We start from the raw sequence: 19,540 nt of genomic DNA on the forward strand, positions 1-19,540 counted from the left end.
CCTCTTTGGAAAACAAAACAGTTCTCTGTATTAAACTCAAAAATTGGCAATAAGTCAACTGCATGATCTCATATATTATTTTTTTTGTGACTGCTTCAGGGAAAATGTTTTAAATACTGCTAACAGATTTAACCGAGAAGTGTTTTGGTGTAGAACTATCCTTAAAAGGGTTAGGGTGGCTGAGACTGCAAGGGACCTGCATGTTTGTATTTTCCATCCGTCAGTTTTCCCGTGTCAAGGTTCCTCTCCTAGGCCACGGTACGTGACCTGTGGTCTGCTGGGACCACGCATCTCGTCTGTGACCTTGCTCTTGGCAGCCTCTTTTCCTGGAGAGCGAGAAGGCAACTCGAGACCTAGATGTGGGCCAAATGAATTGGTTTGGAAGTGGCAGCAGCAGGCTCCCCTCCCTGAAAACACCCAGCTCTTGCCTTTGCCAACCTGGGTGTGAGCAACTGGGGGGGAAGATTTAAAGCCCTCGTGGAAGCTGGTGGCCAGAAGCTGCCTGCTGCCCCTTCTGGAAAAGCTTGTTGCTCTGAGACTTCCAAAGATTTTCACCAGAAAATCAAAAACTCATTTAAATAATGCGGTGTATACCTAGTGAGCCTGGTATAGGCTGTGTACGCCCAGTGGGCTCCATCTAGAAGAGGTGCAGTTCTTCCCCACAGCCTTCAGCAGGTCCTTGGGTGAGATAAAGGAAGATCCTCGCTGTAGCATTTGGACCACATTTAACACTGAGAAGAGCCAAGGAGTGTCCAGCCGCGAGGCTTGGGTGCTAATACTGCAGACACACCCTTGTTGGAGCAGAGTAAACTATTCCATGTAAATCCCCTTGCTTCTCTACCCAATTGCTTTCTATTCCAGCTCACGTAAACACAGAGCCTGAAGTGTAAATACTCCCTCTAGATCTTTCCACATCTGCCTGGATCTAATACCCAGCCTTTCTCTTTCCCGTTGGTTAATAGTTTGACTTTCGAAGCACTTTCAGTCTGTGTTAGTTTGTGGAGAAAGACATCAGCAGTGATAGCTGAAGAAATTTCTATTAGGTCATTCCTTTTCGGAACGTAGTACCTGTCTTCTGAGCTCTTTGCGGATGTTAGCCAAATAATCCTTTTAATAGCTTTTGTGAGTTAAAAGGGTAGGTAACTGTCATAAGGCTAAATGATTGCACAGATTAATTTACTTGTGGCTGAAAGAAATCAATTGTAATTTAAATTTTTGTCTGTGGACTGATTACGCTACCAGACATCAACTTTCTCCTTAGGAATCTTCCAGGTGCATTGAAGCATATGTCTGTGATTATATAGATCATATAGATTGTATGGATCTGAATTAGTTACAGATTATCAAGAGTAATGTGAGTCATCATTTCCAGGTTTTAATCTGTTTGGTGTACACAAGCTCAGAATACTCATCTGGTTGGCCTTGTTTAGATCTGTAAAGCGTTCATGTGTAACATGAGTCACTGTAGTCCATAGGGTGGTTGGGTACAAAGGATTATTTACCGGGCTTTAAAAACATGGGTCTGTTGCAAACCATGGCAAAGCTTCTACTGAAGGCAAAGGGAAGAAAGCGGACGAGGCTTTAACGGTTCACAGAATAAGATATAGAAATTGAAAGTGGATAGAAGAAAATTCAGTGGTTCCAGGGAGCATTTTTCTTAACCGTGTTTATATTTAGTGGTTGGTACACATCACTTTCAACAGAAGGTGGATTTGGGTGGTGGAGAAGAATCCTTCAGAGCCTATCTTTGTTTTTCCTACTGGCAAGTGAAGTGATTTGGGGCTACTGCCTGGTGAAACAGCCAGAAGGTTGCCCTCTGTAAGCTGGTTGTATAATTGTAAGCCAGATAACAAGAAGTCAGAATTTGTCTTTCACAAAAATATCTAATGTTTTTATATCTTCTGTGTCTTACAGAATGGTGAATAACACTGAAGACCCCCAAGAGGCTTTATAACGTCCCATCCCCATGTAAAGTATGCTCAGAACTTTTCCAGTAGTGTAAGTACAAGCTAAAAACAAAACAGAAAGATATCTTGAGAGATATTTTGCTGTTATTTTGTCTGGAAAGAGGAGTGAAATGGTTGCAATGATAATCAGCAGTTTGCTAAGCTGGAGAGAGCTGCTGGTTTGGCATTTGCTTGACGTTTAGACCAGCAAACAGTAGCATTAGGTTCTTTGCTTGGTCTGGCTGATACGTTATTTCTACTTTTGTCACTGAAAGAGAAGGAAAATCATGCAGTGCTTAGAAACTCAGCCTTGATCAGAGAAAGGGTACCATTAAAAGCTGGAGTTCTCCATACTTCTCCTGAACGAAGTAGAGGGATACCAGAGCTGTGTAAGAGAGTTGAGCACCACCACAGACTTGGTGAAAGGAGATGAGTAAGCCCTGTAAGTTGTACAGCAAAGGCACAAAAAACCTAGCATAGCTAACATTAGCATTAAATGTGTTGGTTCAAGCCACAGTTGCTGAATTGTGAATCCCAGTGAAGTTGTCTAAATCTCATGCTTGAATTTGAGCCTATTAGTTTGTTCTTTTAAGTGTCTTACTGAATCTTAAACGTAATTGGTACCCATCCTGTTTTCTTCAATAAATAAGCAAATGAATTCAAAGTTTGAAGCTTGTCAGGCTAAAAGGAGCAGCTTGTCCTGTACTGTGCTGTCATCCATCTCTCTCACTGAACAGTCCTATATCAGTGTTCCCCATACCTCTTACAGGCATGACTAAATGCTTGTCCAGTGGCAATCAGATTCTTGAGGTGCTTTGACCTCTTGGCTTCTGATTGTACCTTCTGTCAGACTGAGTTAGAAAGAGAAATCCTGTCTTGAAGAACAGAATCAAGAAAGTGGGCTGCCATGAATGCAGTCAGAGCTGTCCCAGATGGGTTATTTCAAGGATGAAGATAATTCAGCTAGCATGTGGACATTCATAGTGCAAGTGGCAATGCAACTGTAGACTTCTGCGTAGAGCCACAGCAAAGAGTAGCAGCTGACAAAAGAATGGTTTATGTTGGAAACTAAACCACCAACATACTTCAAGCAGGCTTCTTGACACAACCATTAATTAGTTATTTTCTGTTGCTGGTGACTTAGTCTTCCACTGGAAACTAGTGGTTTCTTACCCTGTTGACAGTACCCTGAGTCACCTCCTCTTCTTTGTTTTAGCTGGAAATATGTTGGATTTCAGTATTAAATAGCCACCACTTGAAATCGTAAAGATCTAGTTCACAGCAGGAAAGAAATCTGGAGGTAAGGCCACACTGCCCTGTGCATCTTTATTATACTGGTAATTCTGAGTCTGCAGAGTGATCTTAGAGCTCCTCTGTGCTTTGTATGAGCACGAGGACAGTCTAGCAGCCTTAACTTTGAATCAGACTTCTAACAAATTTCCAAGCAATGAATTATATAGTCTAAATTTCTCGTGCTTTAGCCAGATATTAGGTGTGTTCTGCCCCTGTGCAGTTTTAGTAGGATATCACATTATTCTGCTGCTTTTTGGAATCACTGTGGCACATTGACGTGCGGTGTTAATCAGCTGCCACCCCCATCAGAAAGGTAGCTGCTTTTTTGATTGATTCCAGTGTATGTGCAGTTAATACAGTCATCAAGAATGCAATATAAGTATAGGTGAATGATTTCTGACTGGGTGAAAGCTGGGGTGAAGCTATTTGGAGGGGGTTGGAAAGTATTAAATTAGAGGAAGTGGCCCAAGATGACCCAATTCGGTTTAAAGTTTCCAGATTAAACTATAGATATCTTTTTAAAAAGAAAAGTCATTAGAAAAACAGAGTAGTATCACATCCCCCAGCCTATAATCCATTGTGAAATGATGACCCATCATGTGTATCTGCTTGTAGTGACTGTTGAAAAAAAAAAGCATGCATGGGCTATATAGAGCAGGAATAGAACTACCAAATCTGCGGTGAAGATCAGAACTAAGATGCAGTTTGCAATTTGTTTTGATCAGCCCTCTAAGCAGGAAAGAGTTTTTTTCAAAGTAATAAGCAATAGCAGTGTGAGAGTTTTAACTTAGATACCGAATAAGGTAAAAATGGAACAGCTGATATAACAACTGCCCCCAGTTGTGTGCTCACCTCTCCAACAGAGGTGAAGTAGGTTATAAAGCAATGTCTGAGGCATTCAATTTTCAGGCCAGGGTTTTAAAACAAACTGAAATTAAAGTTGGTTTACATTAATAAATCAGGCTTAGAACTGCCATGGTTAGAGGGTAGTTTGGTTATCCGTACCCTGGGGTAGCATTATCTGTCAGAAGACAAAGTAGGCAGCTGGCTGCAATTACCATTTCACCTACCTAATTTTTATCTCCAGTTGGATGAGAGTGAGTACTTGAGAGGAATTTGAGGCATGATGTGAACACGAGAATCTTGATTTTGGTCTCAAAATAATTATTTATTTATCTGAAACTAAGTCCTTCTGTCACTAATGCGAGTGTATCTGTATTGGTTTCTTCATAAATATAATGGGAGCAATTGTACCTCACAGGATCACAACAATATAGATTAATTAATGTGTGTTAATGGTAAGATCTGGCCATCAGTATTTATGTTGCATGTTTCAAGGTCTCTCTCAAAATACGGTTTCGGATGGAACTGGGCAGTTTTAGCATTGCCACTTAAAGTTTACCTGAATTGTCAGGCTGGTGCTTATGGATCTAACTGCCAGCAATGACAGAGCTGTTTTGGGAGTGAGTAAAAGCCTGCTGAGTGGAAAGAAAATCAGGGTGAGTAATGCAGATGAAAAAAAGGACTGGGCTGAAGTCTTGTCATCAGTTAGGAAAAACAGCACAAAGAAAAGAACAAGTATGTGAATGATCTCAAAATTGGCACGCTCTGAAGAACAGCCATTGGATTATGGCGGCTCGGAAAGTCACCGTCCGGCTGAGCTGCGGTGACTGTCCAGCTTCCCTGAAATGTGACACAAAGCACATTAATTAAACCTTGGTGAAAGAGGCTGCAGCTAACTTGCTGTCTTTATCTCTCGTCACAACAAGGTGTAGTGTAAATAGCTGGTGGCTGTAGAAACGTTCAGTTGACATTTAAAGCTTCTGTAACTGAAAGAATGTCTTGTCTGAGCCTTTAGTTTTACTTTTAAGATAAACCAGATGACTTAATCCATGCTTTCACAGGCAGCTGACCCAATCTAACAGGGACTAAAAGAAATCTTGTTCCCTGTGTGCCTTCCTCTGTTTTTGGCCAAATTGACCCATCCCCATCTGTTGGGTTGGTGATGGCAATCATCAGAGCCTTCTCTAGGCTAAATCAGCTCATTTACCCATACAAGAAAAGTAGCTATGGGTTGATCGGTGGGTTTATTTTCCTGCTGGGTTAGTGAACTGAGCAGGTTTGTGGAGATTTCCCCCAAGCTATGCAGGAGGGGAGAAGAGCAGGACCAGCCCCTGCTGCAGGGATCTAAAATCATAAAATATCCTCAGCTGGAAGGGACCCACTCTTGTTGTTGTGTGCTCTGAAGTCAGCTCACCCTCCATCAGGCATCTGCACCCTCAGGACTTGTGTCTTGAGGTATTCTCCTCCTGCTCTGAGTAGGGCATAAAGATTTGGATTTATTATGAGGATGCAAACTGTGTCTTCTCTATGTCGTATAAGAGGAAATCTCCCTAGCTTGGGTCTGGTCTACATGAGAGTCTGTTACTTTAAGAGCGTTAATAGGATGTGTGTTTCTTTTTAAAATGCTTTTAAGTAAAACTCTAATACGGAAGCAAATGTAGACAAAAGCCCATGTTTTTGCCATTGGGATTTATATTCTTCAAGGAGCTGCTGGTAATCTATGCCTGAGTTGTTCTCCAAGTATAATGTCTGTCTTCACTAAGACTGAATCCCAGTAAAACTATGCTTGTGGACTGTTTTCTAGTGGGGGAAAAAATCTGCCTTGTAGTTGAACACAAAATTAGGGGTAGGTAAATTTTAGGTATTTGCTGGTTTTTGACTTTAGTTTTCTGAACTAACAATTTTTTCTTATAAGGAAGTTGTTGATTGTTACTGCTAGTGATACATCCTGAGGGAGAACACAGGTGCCTGTAATACTTCAGAGCATCTCTTTCTCTTCACATGTGGAAGAGAGGTGGTGGAAATCCTGGTGATGGCATCCTTTAAAGCATGTCCTATACCTTGTCCTATCTGGTGCTACAGATGGACCATGTAGGATGACTGTTCATGTGGTGAGAAAGTGCTCATGTTTTGGCCAGTTGCTTGGTCTGCCTTCCTGCAGAATGCCTTTGGGCCTTGGAACAAGTCATTTCATCTTGTCTGAAGGCCAGTCTCTTTCTCTGAGCTCTCAGTCTCAAAAATTAGCATAGTATTGATTTCTTGTCCCTTGGTCTCTGGGAAGGTGTTTCCAGTATTCAGATATTCCAACTACCAAACCTGATACACAAAATTCCTGAGATTTTCATGTTTTTAATACAGGACTGGTCAAGATCTGCAGGAAACAGAAGATGACATTATTTCTACCCCTGTAACCCTGACAGCAAAAAATACGGGATTTGCCAGTTTCGGCCCATGTTGGGTAGGCCCATGTTAGGTAGGCCCATGTCTAGGTTAGACCCATGTCTCAGTTGGTAGTGGTGTTTTATGGTTTTTTATCACAATAACTCTGTTTCTTCCTGTGAGTTACAGATGGTATTTCACTGTGTTGAGAGATTTGTGTAACTGTGTAACTCAAACACATGAATCGGGCCCTGATTCTGTTACAGAGTTAATGTATCTGGAGTTTGGTCTTTGGCTCCCAAATTTAGGAGCTCCTCCTTTGCTCTTGGCACAGTTTTGGGCTTTGGGCCCTGGTTCGGTGCTCAGCTGCCACTTGGGCTTTTCTGTGTGTCTGTCAGTCCTCCTGATCCCTCATTCTGCCCTTGAATCCGAATTGCAACAATAGCAGGAAGCCCTCATTGTGGAAGTAGGGAACGTTAGGGTTAGACAGATAAGGTGTCAGTGTGAATCAGTCTGGGCCTGGAGCAGAATTCAGAAGTATCTGGCTGCCAGCCCTATGCTTAGTCAGAGGTCAGTGCCTTTTGTAAGACTTGGATTATGACAATAATTGGCATTTATATTCTGTCTTTCCCTCGTAAGGTTGATCTCGAGTTCTCTCTCCCTTTTCCAAAGATGTAAAGTGGATACTATAAAGGACAGCAAGTTACGCACCCAAGTGGAATTAGTGGCAAAACTGCTAGGGTTTGCTTGCTGCCAGTGTGCCAGCATCCAGTAAAAAATATTTTATCAGCAGCAAAGAATATCAAAGGCTGAGTGGAAGAACAGCTTATGTAGAAAAAGTGTGTCTGGGTTTGGGGCTCTTTAACTAGCTAGGAAACTTGAAGCTTCCTGAAGAAATGATATGTTGATATTCTGCTCTCAGCTTGCCTTCTGTAATTTGTGTAGCGGTGAGTATTTGATTACGTTGGATTTATTTTCAGAAGTTTCAGGCTGCTCTTATTAACTGTCACCATTTTGATCGAAAGCGTATGGCAGCGTTCTGCATTCATAAGACGGTGTTTTGCATTCACAAACAGAACCGGTGACGTTTAACCTCGATAGATCAGCTTGTAGTCTGATTTCACTCCTTGCTGCAAAGTGAGGTTTTCGTTTGCCTGGGATGAGAGCAGTCATTACAAGCATTACATTTTGTTTGTGAATCAGGATGAATGGGAGTAGAGTCCTCTTTGAAAATCAGAACTAAGAGTGCAGGAGATAATTATGCTAACATATGGATAAGGATGGCTCTGTGTTCGTTGACATGATGAGCACTTGAGGCCTGATTTTTTTTTCCCCCTCTTGAAAACTGGTACAACTCCACTGAAAATACTGGAGTTGCAACTGATAAGCATAAATGTTGGCTCAGATGAGTCAGATCCTTAATCCTCTTCTGGGACCCAAAATTCATAGCATCAACTAGTGTTTTGAAGGCGGCTTTGCTTAATGTGGTGCAAGGCTTTGGGCATTTCTGAAGCGCTTAAATTGGCTGTGAATAAAAGGAGATGCACTTAATAAGTAAGAACAGAAAAGGGCAAAGCTTGAATTTCAGAAGATGAGAGAGTGTTCTGCCCTAAATGTCCCAACTGAGGTCCATCAGTGTCTTAAAGCTGCGCTTGATGGGTCTCGGAGTCTTAGCCTCTGAACTTGGGTGTGTGGTGCTCACTTTGTGATGCACATCAACCATTGTGGCTGTGGAACAGCTCTAGCTCAGAAAGAAACTCCATCTCCGGCATCTTGTAAGGACCAGCTGCATCCCAGATGGGTAACAGTGGGATGAAATGTGTAAAGGGAAGGAGTGAACGAAACTTCGCTTGGGTGCTTGGATCTCACAAAAATGTACGGAGAGAAAAGCAAGCTCACACAATGTAAAGCATGGCTAAACAAGTAAACTGGGTATCTGGAAGTGGAATTCCGTTGTAGTTACTGTAGTTACTGTAGTTCCGTTGTAGTTACTGGTTCTGATGGGAAATATTTGGAGCCATAGTTCATGTGACTCAGGGTGCTGAATATCAGGTTGCTTGGTAAGGAAGTCCTATCACCTTTGGAAAAAGCAGTGTTGTGCTGAATATCCATTTTTGTTTGCTGTCTAGATCAGAGACCTCACGTAGCAGGGAAACGTAGCAGCCCGCTCAAAACGAACAAGGATCCTCGCTGTATGTTTGTGACAGCCAGAGGACGTACGTTTCCATGGTGGTCCGATAGCACCTCTCACCAGTACTATACGCATGTTCACAAAGGGAAAAACTCACAGGCTAAGGAGTTCACGCTATGGAAACACTGTGATAATTAAAATGTGTTTGGTTAACTAGTTGTAGAAGGGCAATTTTTTGCTGTATACTGATGGGTAACTTCCTACAGCTGGAAAGCTGAACTTGCGCAACTTTACCTTGTGCGCACCTTTATTTAAAGTGCAAGATCGCATTCAGTGACAGCAAGAAGGTGCGTTTTATGTGACCAAAAGTGGTTGGTGTTATAAAAGATAAGCGTACAAGTGCCCTGCCAGCCCTGCACCAGCAGGACATGCCATATGTCAGAGAAGGGGGAAGTTGGCATCTCTCCCCATCCTGTTTGCCACAGTTGATGTGACTTTATCAGAATGGTTCTTAAACCAATTACCAGACCTGGGATCCTGTTCTGAACACTTTGGCACTAGCCCACATCCATATTATGCAGAATTATATCAAATATAGGTCTCATATCTGGAAGCACAACTGGTTTTGTAAGTGTCTTGAGCTTTGCAGAGCTTATTAGATAAAGAAGTGAATTTTAATGGAGATGTGGAGAGGGATCTCTGCAGAAAAGGATCTCTTCACTGATGCTGGAGTACTTCCTACTCATGTACAGTAAGTAGCAGAGAGGAAAAAATGATTTCTTCTGATCATTGAAGAGTCCAGAGCCATTTTCTCAAGTGCTCGAGGTGTTAAGGCCAGTGTTCTGGCCTTATTCCCAACTGGGTAATTGAATTGCTTTGAACTTCTGCAAGTTCAATTGGACATGGAGTTCTCCACTTCCTGCTCTTGGCCTTTTAATGGGATTATTCTGCTGTGTTCACCACCTAGAAAGTTAGTGTTGGGTAAATGATACCTGAATTTGCATGGTTTTCAGCCACGGTAGTAGGTGAGGAAATCCTCTTATGTTTTCCCTTATTTCTCTCCATGAGAGAGAACACCTCAATGTCTGGCCACATGCCCCTGGCTCAAGATCAGGACTTCCAAAGAGGGGGAGAGCCCCATATCTACAGGGAGAACTTAATACAAAAAAAAAAAAAAAGCCTGAAAACCTCTCAGTGGTATGACAAGGAAAAGGGTGTTGAGAGCAATGTCACTAAACAGCTTCTATGTCCCCAGACAGCCTTCATTTCACAAAGTGGTGTTAAAAGTAGAAATGATTGATGCCGCATCTTACTGGTTGGGACCAGCTGGATATTTTATTTCTGTGGATTTGGAGGTGAGAAAAGTGGATTTTTTTTTTAATTTATCTCCTTTAGGTCTCCCTTCACTCTGGTGTTTAGGCCCCTCAGGTTCCTCTGGGATGAGGCACAAGAGATAAGCATGAAGTTTTAATGCTTTATAGATACCAGGTGGAATTGGGCCATCTTACATAGGGCATGACGGCTAACTTAATGTAAGAAATGTAAATAAGTTTGATATTTTAAACTTTTTTTTTCCTATCAGGATCTAAGTAAGCTTGATCCATTTTAAGACCCAGATTCAGTTGTTGCAAAATTGGTCAATTTTAGTTTTGCGTTTAATTAGTACTTTACAGAAGTCTTGCTTTCAAAATTTCAGGGAGACAAATGCATGTCGATTCTCCCCTGGTTGGCACTTTTTTCATCCATTTCCCCATCATGACTGGTGGGAGCTTTGGTAAACCAAGATCTGCTAGTTTTGAGGATATTTTGCCACGTCAGCAGCAAAGTTTGCTGAAGTTTGATCACAGCAGAGCTGCCTGTTCCAGTCTTGTTCCCAGGAACAATTTTTGTTGCCTTGATTTTTCTCTTGCACACCCCAAATCGTTCTACTTGTCCCTATCTTATTTTGCTTCTTGTTGCTTTTGCATTTGAAGGTTTTTTCCCAAGGAAAAAGAGGGGAGAAAGCAAATTGGATTATAGCTAGCCAGAGGAGTTCAGGAGGATAAGAGGCTCTTATAGCAATAAGGGTGGGGAGAGAGGAAGTAGTAGAGAATATCCATTAATTAATGAGATGAATGAAATTAAGATGGTTCTAAAATGGTTGATTTACTTAACTGCTTTGTAAATTGATCTTTAAACAGGATAAGTTTATTAAAATATTTTGAAAATGGAAAATAACTGAAGCCTTGTTAGAATAACCGTTCTAAATAATGTTAGTGGGGTTATTCATTAAAAAAATGGTAGGTAGTTGGCAGCGTTGGAACATTTTCAATAATACCAAGTTTTGCAATATTTGCTTTAGGTTTTTAATGGAAAATTCCCAATTCCTGCAGTTATTTTCAACACACAAAACTGTCTCAGAAGCACTGTTTCTAGATGTTATGGTTGTGTAGAGCAGAACATGAAAACGTGAATGACATAAGACCAGTAAGAAGTAGGTCAGATGCAATATATGCTGTGCATGTAACTATAAGCAAGGGAGTTTTTACCTCTGTACATGACATCGGTGAGAGCAGCAGTGAGATTCTGTATATGATTTTGGTGTTGATACCTTCTTTTGAAGCGTTGAAAAGTTGTATGGGGTCGAAGTCTTCTAGAAAGGTTAGAGGGCTGGAAGAATACCTTGCACGGGCAGACTGACTGGTGGACTCATTGGCTTTGGTTTTGTTTTTTTCAAATTGCCAATGTTTTTTCCAGTAGTTGCGTTGACCACAGTATGATGGATTTAATCTAACAGTAGGGTTACCGTTCTTCAGTTGCTTTCTGTGGGCCTTGTAGAAGCAGTTCACAGATTAACAGGACTCCATGGGCCACGAGTTGGAGGTCACTGAATATCTTGTTCTCATGGCCTTGTCCAGCAACCCTTACATCCTTGTGCATTTGAAATCACTGCACATGCACATTAGATCCCTGCTGCATCAACGTCGGACAAAGTGGAGGCCAGATCACTTTCCTACATAATGCCATGTATCACAGAAAGTCAACCATTTATTTGTCTTGCATATGAGAACACTGGAGTTCATGAGGTTTAATTCAGTAGTACTAAAGGATACTTTAATTGGGCTCAAGAACACAAATCTAGAAGCTGAGCCCTGACATTTTAGACAAATTAAGGATGGGATCACACCCTGATCCTAAAGGGAATTTCTGCCCCATGTCAACAAACCGCTGCAGGAAACATTAGGTTCTTGACATTGTGTGGCATTTTTGAAACCATCTGGAAAGTCACCCTTTTGTCAGATGCAAGTTTTTCAGTTCACAAGACTAAAAGGACAAAAGTTTTGGGTTGCTAGGTCTGTGACAAACTGGAGATTAAATTAAACTAGGTAATCTGAAGTATATTTTGGTATTAAAACTTGAAGAGTCAGTAAAGTAGGAATTTTTATTAGAAGTAATTCTGCATGAATGTAGTGGTTCACTAAATCCTTCAGTTCAACAAAGTACTTGGGGACAGGAAACTCTTGAGGACATGAAACTTGGTGTTGACAGATAAATAATTCAGGAAATTGTAACATTAGAAAGACAGGTAAAAAAGATGGCAAATGTGGGTTTATCTCAAAGGAAAGGTGAGCCGGCATATCTAGTGAAAACAATCTCGAGTCCAGACATTTAAAAAGAGATTTTTCTATTTGAAAAGCATTCTGCTTGGAGCTGATGGGGGGGACTTTCAGGCTGTAAAGGGGTTAGTGATGTGAGTCAGTAAGTCAGCGTGGCACTTCTCGCAAGGCTGGATAAAAGGGTTGAGCCTCCCCAGACCCAGAGGCCAAACCCAGCACATGGTGTCTGTTTACAAGTGCTCCTTGTCAAGCTCTCAGCGTCTCAGCCTGAGGTTCAACTTCCAAATTTCAGTTGTTACGATTCCAGTCAGTTGCTCGAACACTGCTGTGTTGGCTGCCGTGCCCTCGTTTTAGCGGAATAGTCTGGGTGCTTGTCTTTTAAAATTGAAAATGGCTCGTACGTTTTCAGTAATTGATTGTCCCGAAGGACAGCACATTCCTATTGGAACGAAGCACTCAAATGGCTGTAGTCTGTCTGTCTTCACAGATGGTCATTTTCTTGGATGGGAGTCATCCCCTTGTATTGTCCTCCTGCTTCCTTTTCCTACGTACACATTTCTAATGCTAAAACAATAGAAGGGACTCAGTGCTAGCTGTAAGTGGCCAAAGATAAGAGCTTCTTATCATTTTTGGACTTTCCAGGCTGCAAATGCTATTTTCATGGATGCGTGCATCCTGGTGTTGTAGCACCACGTTCACATTGCTACTGTCTAGCTACAGCTCTCCTAAGCAAACCACTTCTCAGGGCTGTTCTTCAGCCCTGAGGCCATCCGGGCACATACATGCTACAGGACTACCCTTAAAAACTGGGTGGCTGCACCGAAACACCATACTTGTGGCTTCTGGTGTTGTGAGATGTTGCTACCTTGAATAGATCCTGTTGCTACACCCCCAAAATTTGGCTTTTTGTGATGTGCTTATCTGAAAGAACAGTAAGTGCAGCGATTGAAAAAGGCTTCTCACTCCATGGAGGCCATTGGGGTCTTCCCATGTGCTAGTGCTGAGCTGGAAAAGAGGAGAAATATTCAAAATCTGTGGAGGGAGGCACGTGACCCTGTTCCTGGAAGGCCTAGTACAGTCATGAGAGCCGTTTTCCTTCTTGTGGTTTTCCACGGTCCCTGGATTTCTTGCTTGACTTCCCCAAGGCTGCTCTTTGTCTGCTCTTGCTCGTAAGGATTCTGCATTAGCTCTGTCATGTCTCCTGGAGTTTGATTTCTTCACCCTGCTCTCCTGCAGGAACCGTAATAAACCCTTGGCTCTTAAGGAGATTCACAGAAAGGCTGGAGAGTGCCCTGATCTCTTTGCCAAGGTCCGTCTGCCCTCCGTCTGCTGTCCCTTCTCCAGATCTTGAGTTCTGAAGGTGATCTCGTCATTTGTATGCCATTTGGCTCTGTTGTGAGGAGATTTAGGAAGGAAAAGAGATCAAAGGAGCACGTCGTGCTTTTTTTCAGGTCCATTTCTGGGTTCTGCAGCAAAGTCGTAGGATGTTCGTTGTTCTGATACCTTGGGAAGTTTAGGAGTTAAAAAAATCTTTTGATGAGCCACCATGTTGATGGAGTTACACAAAAAGCCTGCCTTTGGAGGGTAAAAAGCAGCAGACTTTATTTCTTTAAATGAAAGCTCAGTAGTAATTGGATGTGCTGCACTTTCCTTCTTAGGGCAGGCGATCTGTGACAACATTCCAGGTTCAAAAGTTTCTAACTTCAGAAATCGGACTTCAGTCAAATCAACTTTGGTCCTACAGGCCACTAGAATTTCCGCTAGGCATGTTTTTATCTTCTTTTTTCAAGGTAGCAACAAAAAGTTAGGGCAACTGGAATTCTTTGTACTTCACATTCAAAAGAGTTGTGATTCATAAATCTCATGTTATAACTAGTTAAAATTTCTCCACAAAAACTTCACCTCTGGCCTTGGACCTAGCTGGTCAGTTTGGGAATGTGAGATTTCTGTTTGGATAGTAAGCAACAAGCACAATTTGGTCTGAAATCTAGTTGCAGCCTTAATTACTGACCAGCCACTGCCTCTCTGTAACAGGTTTATCGAAAGCAGATGAGTAGTAACTGCTGGTTTAGTGGAGAAGGTGGAAGGAGTACTAGCAGGAAAGAGAAATGCTGTTTGAAAACTTTGAAGAAATAAACCTTTCTGCCAAGTAGCGAGGCTAGCAGTCATGGGAGGCTTCATGCTGAGCTTGGTTGGAGATGCATGGCTTAATGTCAGACCAGAGTTGGGCTTTCCTGTAAGTAAGGTACTTAACCGTGTACCACAGCAAACTGTTGAACTGAAATATTTGCTTTTGCATTTCACCTTGTTTTCAGTCTGCTGGAAACCATGTCTCACTACACAGACGAACCAAGATTTACCATAGAGCAGATAGACCTGCTTCAGCGCCTGAGACGTACAGGAATGACCAGACATGAAATCCTTCACGCGCTGGAAACCTTGGATCGTCTTGATCAAGAGCATAGTGACAAATTTGGAAGAAGGTCTAGCTATGGAGGCGGTTCCTACAGCAACAGCACCAACAATGTCCCAGCATCTTCCTCTACAGCCACAGCTTCAACACAGACCCAGCATTCTGGGATGTCCCCATCACCGAGCAACAGTTACGACACCTCCCCACAGCCTTGCACTACTAATCAGAATGGGAGGGAGAGTAACGAGAGGTTGTCTGCATTCAACGGGAAGATGTCACCTACCCGCTACCCGCTTGCAAACAGCTTGGCTCAAAGGTCGTACAGTTTTGAAGCTTCTGAAGAGGACTTGGATATTGATGACAAAGTGGAAGAACTGATGAGGTTAGTAGAAGTCTTTGTAAAGAGGTTGGAAAGGCAGAGTAAGAAGTGCCTCAGAAGAAGTCAGCGTGTTGGAGGATTCCTCTAGTACTGATAGGTATTACCAGGAGAACTTTAGACAGCTATTCCCCTGCTAGTTCCCTTAAGGTCACTATCTCAGTACCTCTCATCTGCCTCTTAGTCTTGTGTAGACAATCCCTGGCCACACACAGATGTACCAGAAGCTGTTTTCCTGTTGAAATGCTTTTTCCCATGCTGTACCAAAGATTAAAATTCACACTAGCTCACTAAATTTCCACCCTACTCTTATTCAGAAGACTTCTGAGTCTCAATTCACATGAGTCTTCCTCCCATAATTCGTACCAGTTGAATTTCCTTCCATATGTAGTAGGGAAGCTGCTTGGTTAATGATTTCCGCTGTGATCTGCAGTGCATGTATGTTATCTGTTTAGAGTTTGTGTCAGGGTCTGACTCCCTCTTGGATTTGCACAGTCTGCAGATTGGTGCAGGAAAATAAAAATAATAAAAAAAAAAAGAAGCAGAAGTCTTTAGTGAGAGCTAGTTTTATTTTTTTCCAGACTGACCTTCCTTTACTTCTAGCCACTTCCTTTGCATTATAGCAAAGGTTAAAGGAGGGGCTGTTCCACTGCAGTGAAAGATGGAGTTGATGGGCTCAATAGCAAAAAGAAATATAGGAAAAGACCAATTGTCTCAAAACTATTTGGATTATAATGTTGGAATGTTGTTGTTGTTTTTTTGGGGAGGTTGTTTTTTGTTGTTGTTTTTGTTTTTTTTGCTTTTCCCCTGAAACTGCAACATTTATAAAATACTTATGGGATAACTAGGGTCCATAATCTCCCAGATATAAATATGTTTGGAGATTTAGGGTAAAGGTGTGTTTTCAGGGGAGAGGATTAGAGATGAGCAGCAAGAAAAGCCCATCAACCTTGTTCCCTGTCAACTTCAGGATAATGGAATAATACAGGAAGATGGCTAGTATAGCAGTTTGCAGAAGTTCCCATTGCTGAGGGTTTAATTATTCCTTTGAGTTTTGGGTTCCTACGAAGTAAGTCTCAAGTGTTTATTTAAACTGAAACCTCTTTTCTTTTCAGACCTATGGAGGATGAGTGTTGGGTTCAGAAGTAAAAATGAACCCCCCAACATAGCATTTATTTTGCTTTTTACAAGCCTAAATCTGCCTTGGAATCTGCTGGGGCAGGAGGGGAAGGGAGATCACCAAATAATAAAGCTTAATAAAGTTACTGTAATTGTCTGCACCTTTCAGGGAAGAAGGGAGGAAGCGGGAGGGAAAAGTATGTGCCTTCCACAATTAAAATGTGCTGTATATCACAGTCCCTATGCAATTGCCAAATTATTTCCCTTTTAGCACAGTCCCTTCTGAACTATCTTTGTGCTCCTTTTAAAAATCTTACAAAGGCTTTAATAACTGGTGCTTGTTCATTCAGTGCAAGCTGTGGACTAGGGAGGTAGGATGGGGGATAGAGGTTGCAATATCTTTCTCCTCTGGGTCTTTTCCTTGAAAGGCTGGAGAAGGTTTGTGTATGTGTATTCATTTGTGTAGCTAACCATGCAGACCCTGCTATCCTTTATTTTTTATTTTTGTGCCTCATTTTTATGACTGAGTTTTTTATGCTGGTATGAGAGATTTATTCATCCCTGTGTAATGAAACTTTGTACATTCCATATGGCAGCCCTGCACCTAATATGAATTATATAGGACACGAGTCATCTATTCTCCTGCTAGGGTACTTTGCTCAAACGTGACACTTGTTAAAAGAAGTGTCCACTGGTGAGGCACTTTGCCTATTTAATGCCTGCCTTCCCCACTCCTCGTCCCCTAAATAAAGGAAATAAAGCCATTTTGCATCTTCAAAGTGCACTTTGGTCTGTCTGTCTTTTTTTGTGCTCTTTTGTTTTTTTTTTTTGTTTGTTTGTTTTGGTAGGAGGGACAGCAGTGTGATAAAGGAGGAAATCAAAGCCTTCCTAGCCAATCGGAGAATTTCCCAAGCAGTTGTTGCACAGGTAACAGGTAAGAGCTCAGGAGTCCTTTCTTCATTTTGGGAAACTGTGTCTAACTGCCTATGTGTGCATGGTGCAGATGCTGGAATATTGCTTGGCTTTCTGCATTGCAGTGCAGATCTGTCAGCTTAGTCATGATAATGTATGCCTTTGATTTAAGACCCATTGTCCCGCACATCATGGAACTTCCCCAGTGAATCACTTGTTCTTTTCTCTTTTTTTTTCTTGTGGCTTATGCTAGCAGATTTTATTTTACAGCATTATAATAAGCCCAAAATATTTATCTTAAACTGAAACCTTTTTCCTTAATTATTAAGTTATTTGTTGCAAATAGATACATATCTACATCTCTGTGGATGGAGGTGTATATAATACATATTCATATTGTAAAATGCATATAAAAAGTCTGGAGACACAGCTAAAGCTGGTATCACTACATCCAGCTGTCTGTGATAGTTTTAAAGTTTTTTCAGTTGCTCGTCTTTGAGTCACGGTTAGTGAAAATCAGATGTGAGGCTGAGGGGGATGACCATTTTGGTAGATTTTTACATAGAAGGAGAAGCAGTTCTTTTTTACCCTCTACCTTGTACCTTCTCTCTTTCACATTCAGGACAAGTGAGCAAACTGCAGTGATACCATTGACTCCTTTGGTATATTTCCAGAGCTCTTTACAAACACTAATCCTGCTGCTGCTCCATGGGGCACTGTTAGTCCTCCTTTACAGGTGTATTCTGCTTGTCCAGACCAGTGTAGCTAGCAGCGTACTTAGTTGAAGACTCGATGATAAAAATAAATAGCTCAATCCCATGTTATAGTTATAACATCTATTCCTTTTTAAAACCAAGCTTGAATAAAGACCTTGGAATAGATCCTTTTTAAGGATCCTCAATGACTAGGAATGCCAAACCAACAGGAGGGAAGTTGTTCTTTTTTGATATTTCCAGTGTTTGAAATGTCATGAGAACCCATCTGTCTGGGAGATCTGGGTTTGCAGACGCTGTGTGTGCTAGCAGTTGAGGTGGGCAGGCAGAAACGGGTGCTTGAGCCGTGGAGCCAGGAATTTCTTCCACATCTGTGGTCTTGGGCAAATTACTTGTCCTTTCCTGGTTTCAGTTTCATCTGTAAAATCATGAGATTAACATTTTGTATTACTCTAAGGAAGGTTATTAGCCTTATCAGGTGTTAGCACTAGTGCTTCAAAAATTTAATGCTAAGTCTGCTTGCTTGAATTGGACCTGAACTGTGACATTTTGGCAGTTTGTGGGTCAATCCCTTACTTATGTGCAGTTCTTGCTTGAATATGGTCCTGAAATGTCTCACATCTAAATTAACCACTGCATAGCTTTTTATGAGGGCAGACAACAGAAAAACGTCTGACTCAAAGGCTGATTCTGAAAATTCTCTGGACACACTTCAGGGCCTCGATGTCCTTCTTACAGTGAGGGGCCCAAAGCTGAACACAGTACTCGAGGTGCACCACTGCAGTGGCACCATCCTCTTCATATACAGTTGACTAAGTCTCACACCCAACCCACTCAACCCTAATGTGTTACTTAGGGGTGAGACCAGGACACATGCACATGGTGGTCAGAGAAAGTATTACTACATGTCTCTGGCAGTGGGACGGAACGAAGACCGAACTAATGGCACTACAATATTACCTTGTTTTCTGGGCAAATCAATGGGAAGCCTGGTAGCTCTAAAGGTTAAATGGCTACGTCCTTTTGCAGCTAACCCCGTAGTGTTTCCGTGGACCTTTCAGATACGAAAATGAAGTGATATTTTGCGCCTGACGCACTTTCTCAAGCAAAGGTAGCTGCAAGGCCTGTGCTATACGGTGTTGCATGAGTCTTCCCCCTGCTACCCGTTGCAGTTGAACAGTTATCCTCCATGTATTTGCTGGGGGAAGGTCTACGGGAGCTGATTCATTTTAAATGTAACCCTTAGCCTCGTGTATGCAGATGGGTAGCACTTAAGCGACACTATTAAGTACATAATTATGGCTGTAGTAAATCTCAAGGAGATTGAAGGGACCAGGTTAAAGGGCATGCTTTACCGGGGGAAACATCAGCTTCCTTTCAAAGTCACAGTACAGTGAAGAGTGACTGAAAATATTTCAGGACAGAGACCCAGAGCAGAAGGCATGTATCCCAGGGCTCTCACTTCCAGACTTGTCTTAGACCTGATGAATGCTAGCTGATTTGTGTGTTCTTCAGGTATGTCCATCACCCCTCCCCATTCAGAATATATGATCCCAGATGTTACCATCTCAGTATTTACAGGCTTCCAGGTAAAGATGTTCTGTAAATCATTCATTAAACAAGAGAAAAATAGATAAATAAAATTCAGAGAGTGGTCACTAACAGATGGCATAGGAAAGGTGTGAAGTGGTATCTCTCCAGATTACTGCTCAGCTTCCAGTGATCTGTGTCTCGGGGTCCTCTTCACTGCATTGCACACCAAGGTGGAACCCTGTTCCGGTCGGTGAAGGGGCTGTGAAAGCATGTGAAAGGAGGCAAT

The 19,540-nt window shown here is 41.9% G+C and overlaps 1 protein-coding gene across 30 annotated transcripts in view; it reads left to right on the top strand.

Moving 5' to 3' along the window:
- HMBOX1 (homeobox containing 1) overlaps positions 1-19,540 on the top strand; it is a 107,746-nt gene that overhangs the window by 40,211 nt on the left and 47,995 nt on the right. For 29 of the 30 annotated variants that reach the window (XM_035563560.2, XM_035563564.2, XM_035563554.2 and 26 more), the window contains 3 exons: positions 1,915-1,998; positions 14,504-14,983; positions 16,945-17,030. In XM_035563560.2, coding sequence (XP_035419453.1) covers positions 1,976-1,998; positions 14,504-14,983; positions 16,945-17,030 — 589 coding nt within the window. In that variant the 5' untranslated portion in view covers positions 1,915-1,975. Of the gene's footprint in view, positions 1-1,914; positions 1,999-3,162; positions 3,247-14,503; positions 14,984-16,944; positions 17,031-19,540 lie in introns of all 30 variants that reach the window. The other variant, XM_035563565.2, reaches the window with a different exon arrangement.

This window comes from Cygnus atratus, chromosome 3, assembly GCF_013377495.2.
Source record: "Cygnus atratus isolate AKBS03 ecotype Queensland, Australia chromosome 3, CAtr_DNAZoo_HiC_assembly, whole genome shotgun sequence".
In the NCBI taxonomy this organism is placed as follows: Eukaryota; Metazoa; Chordata; class Aves; order Anseriformes; family Anatidae; genus Cygnus; species Cygnus atratus.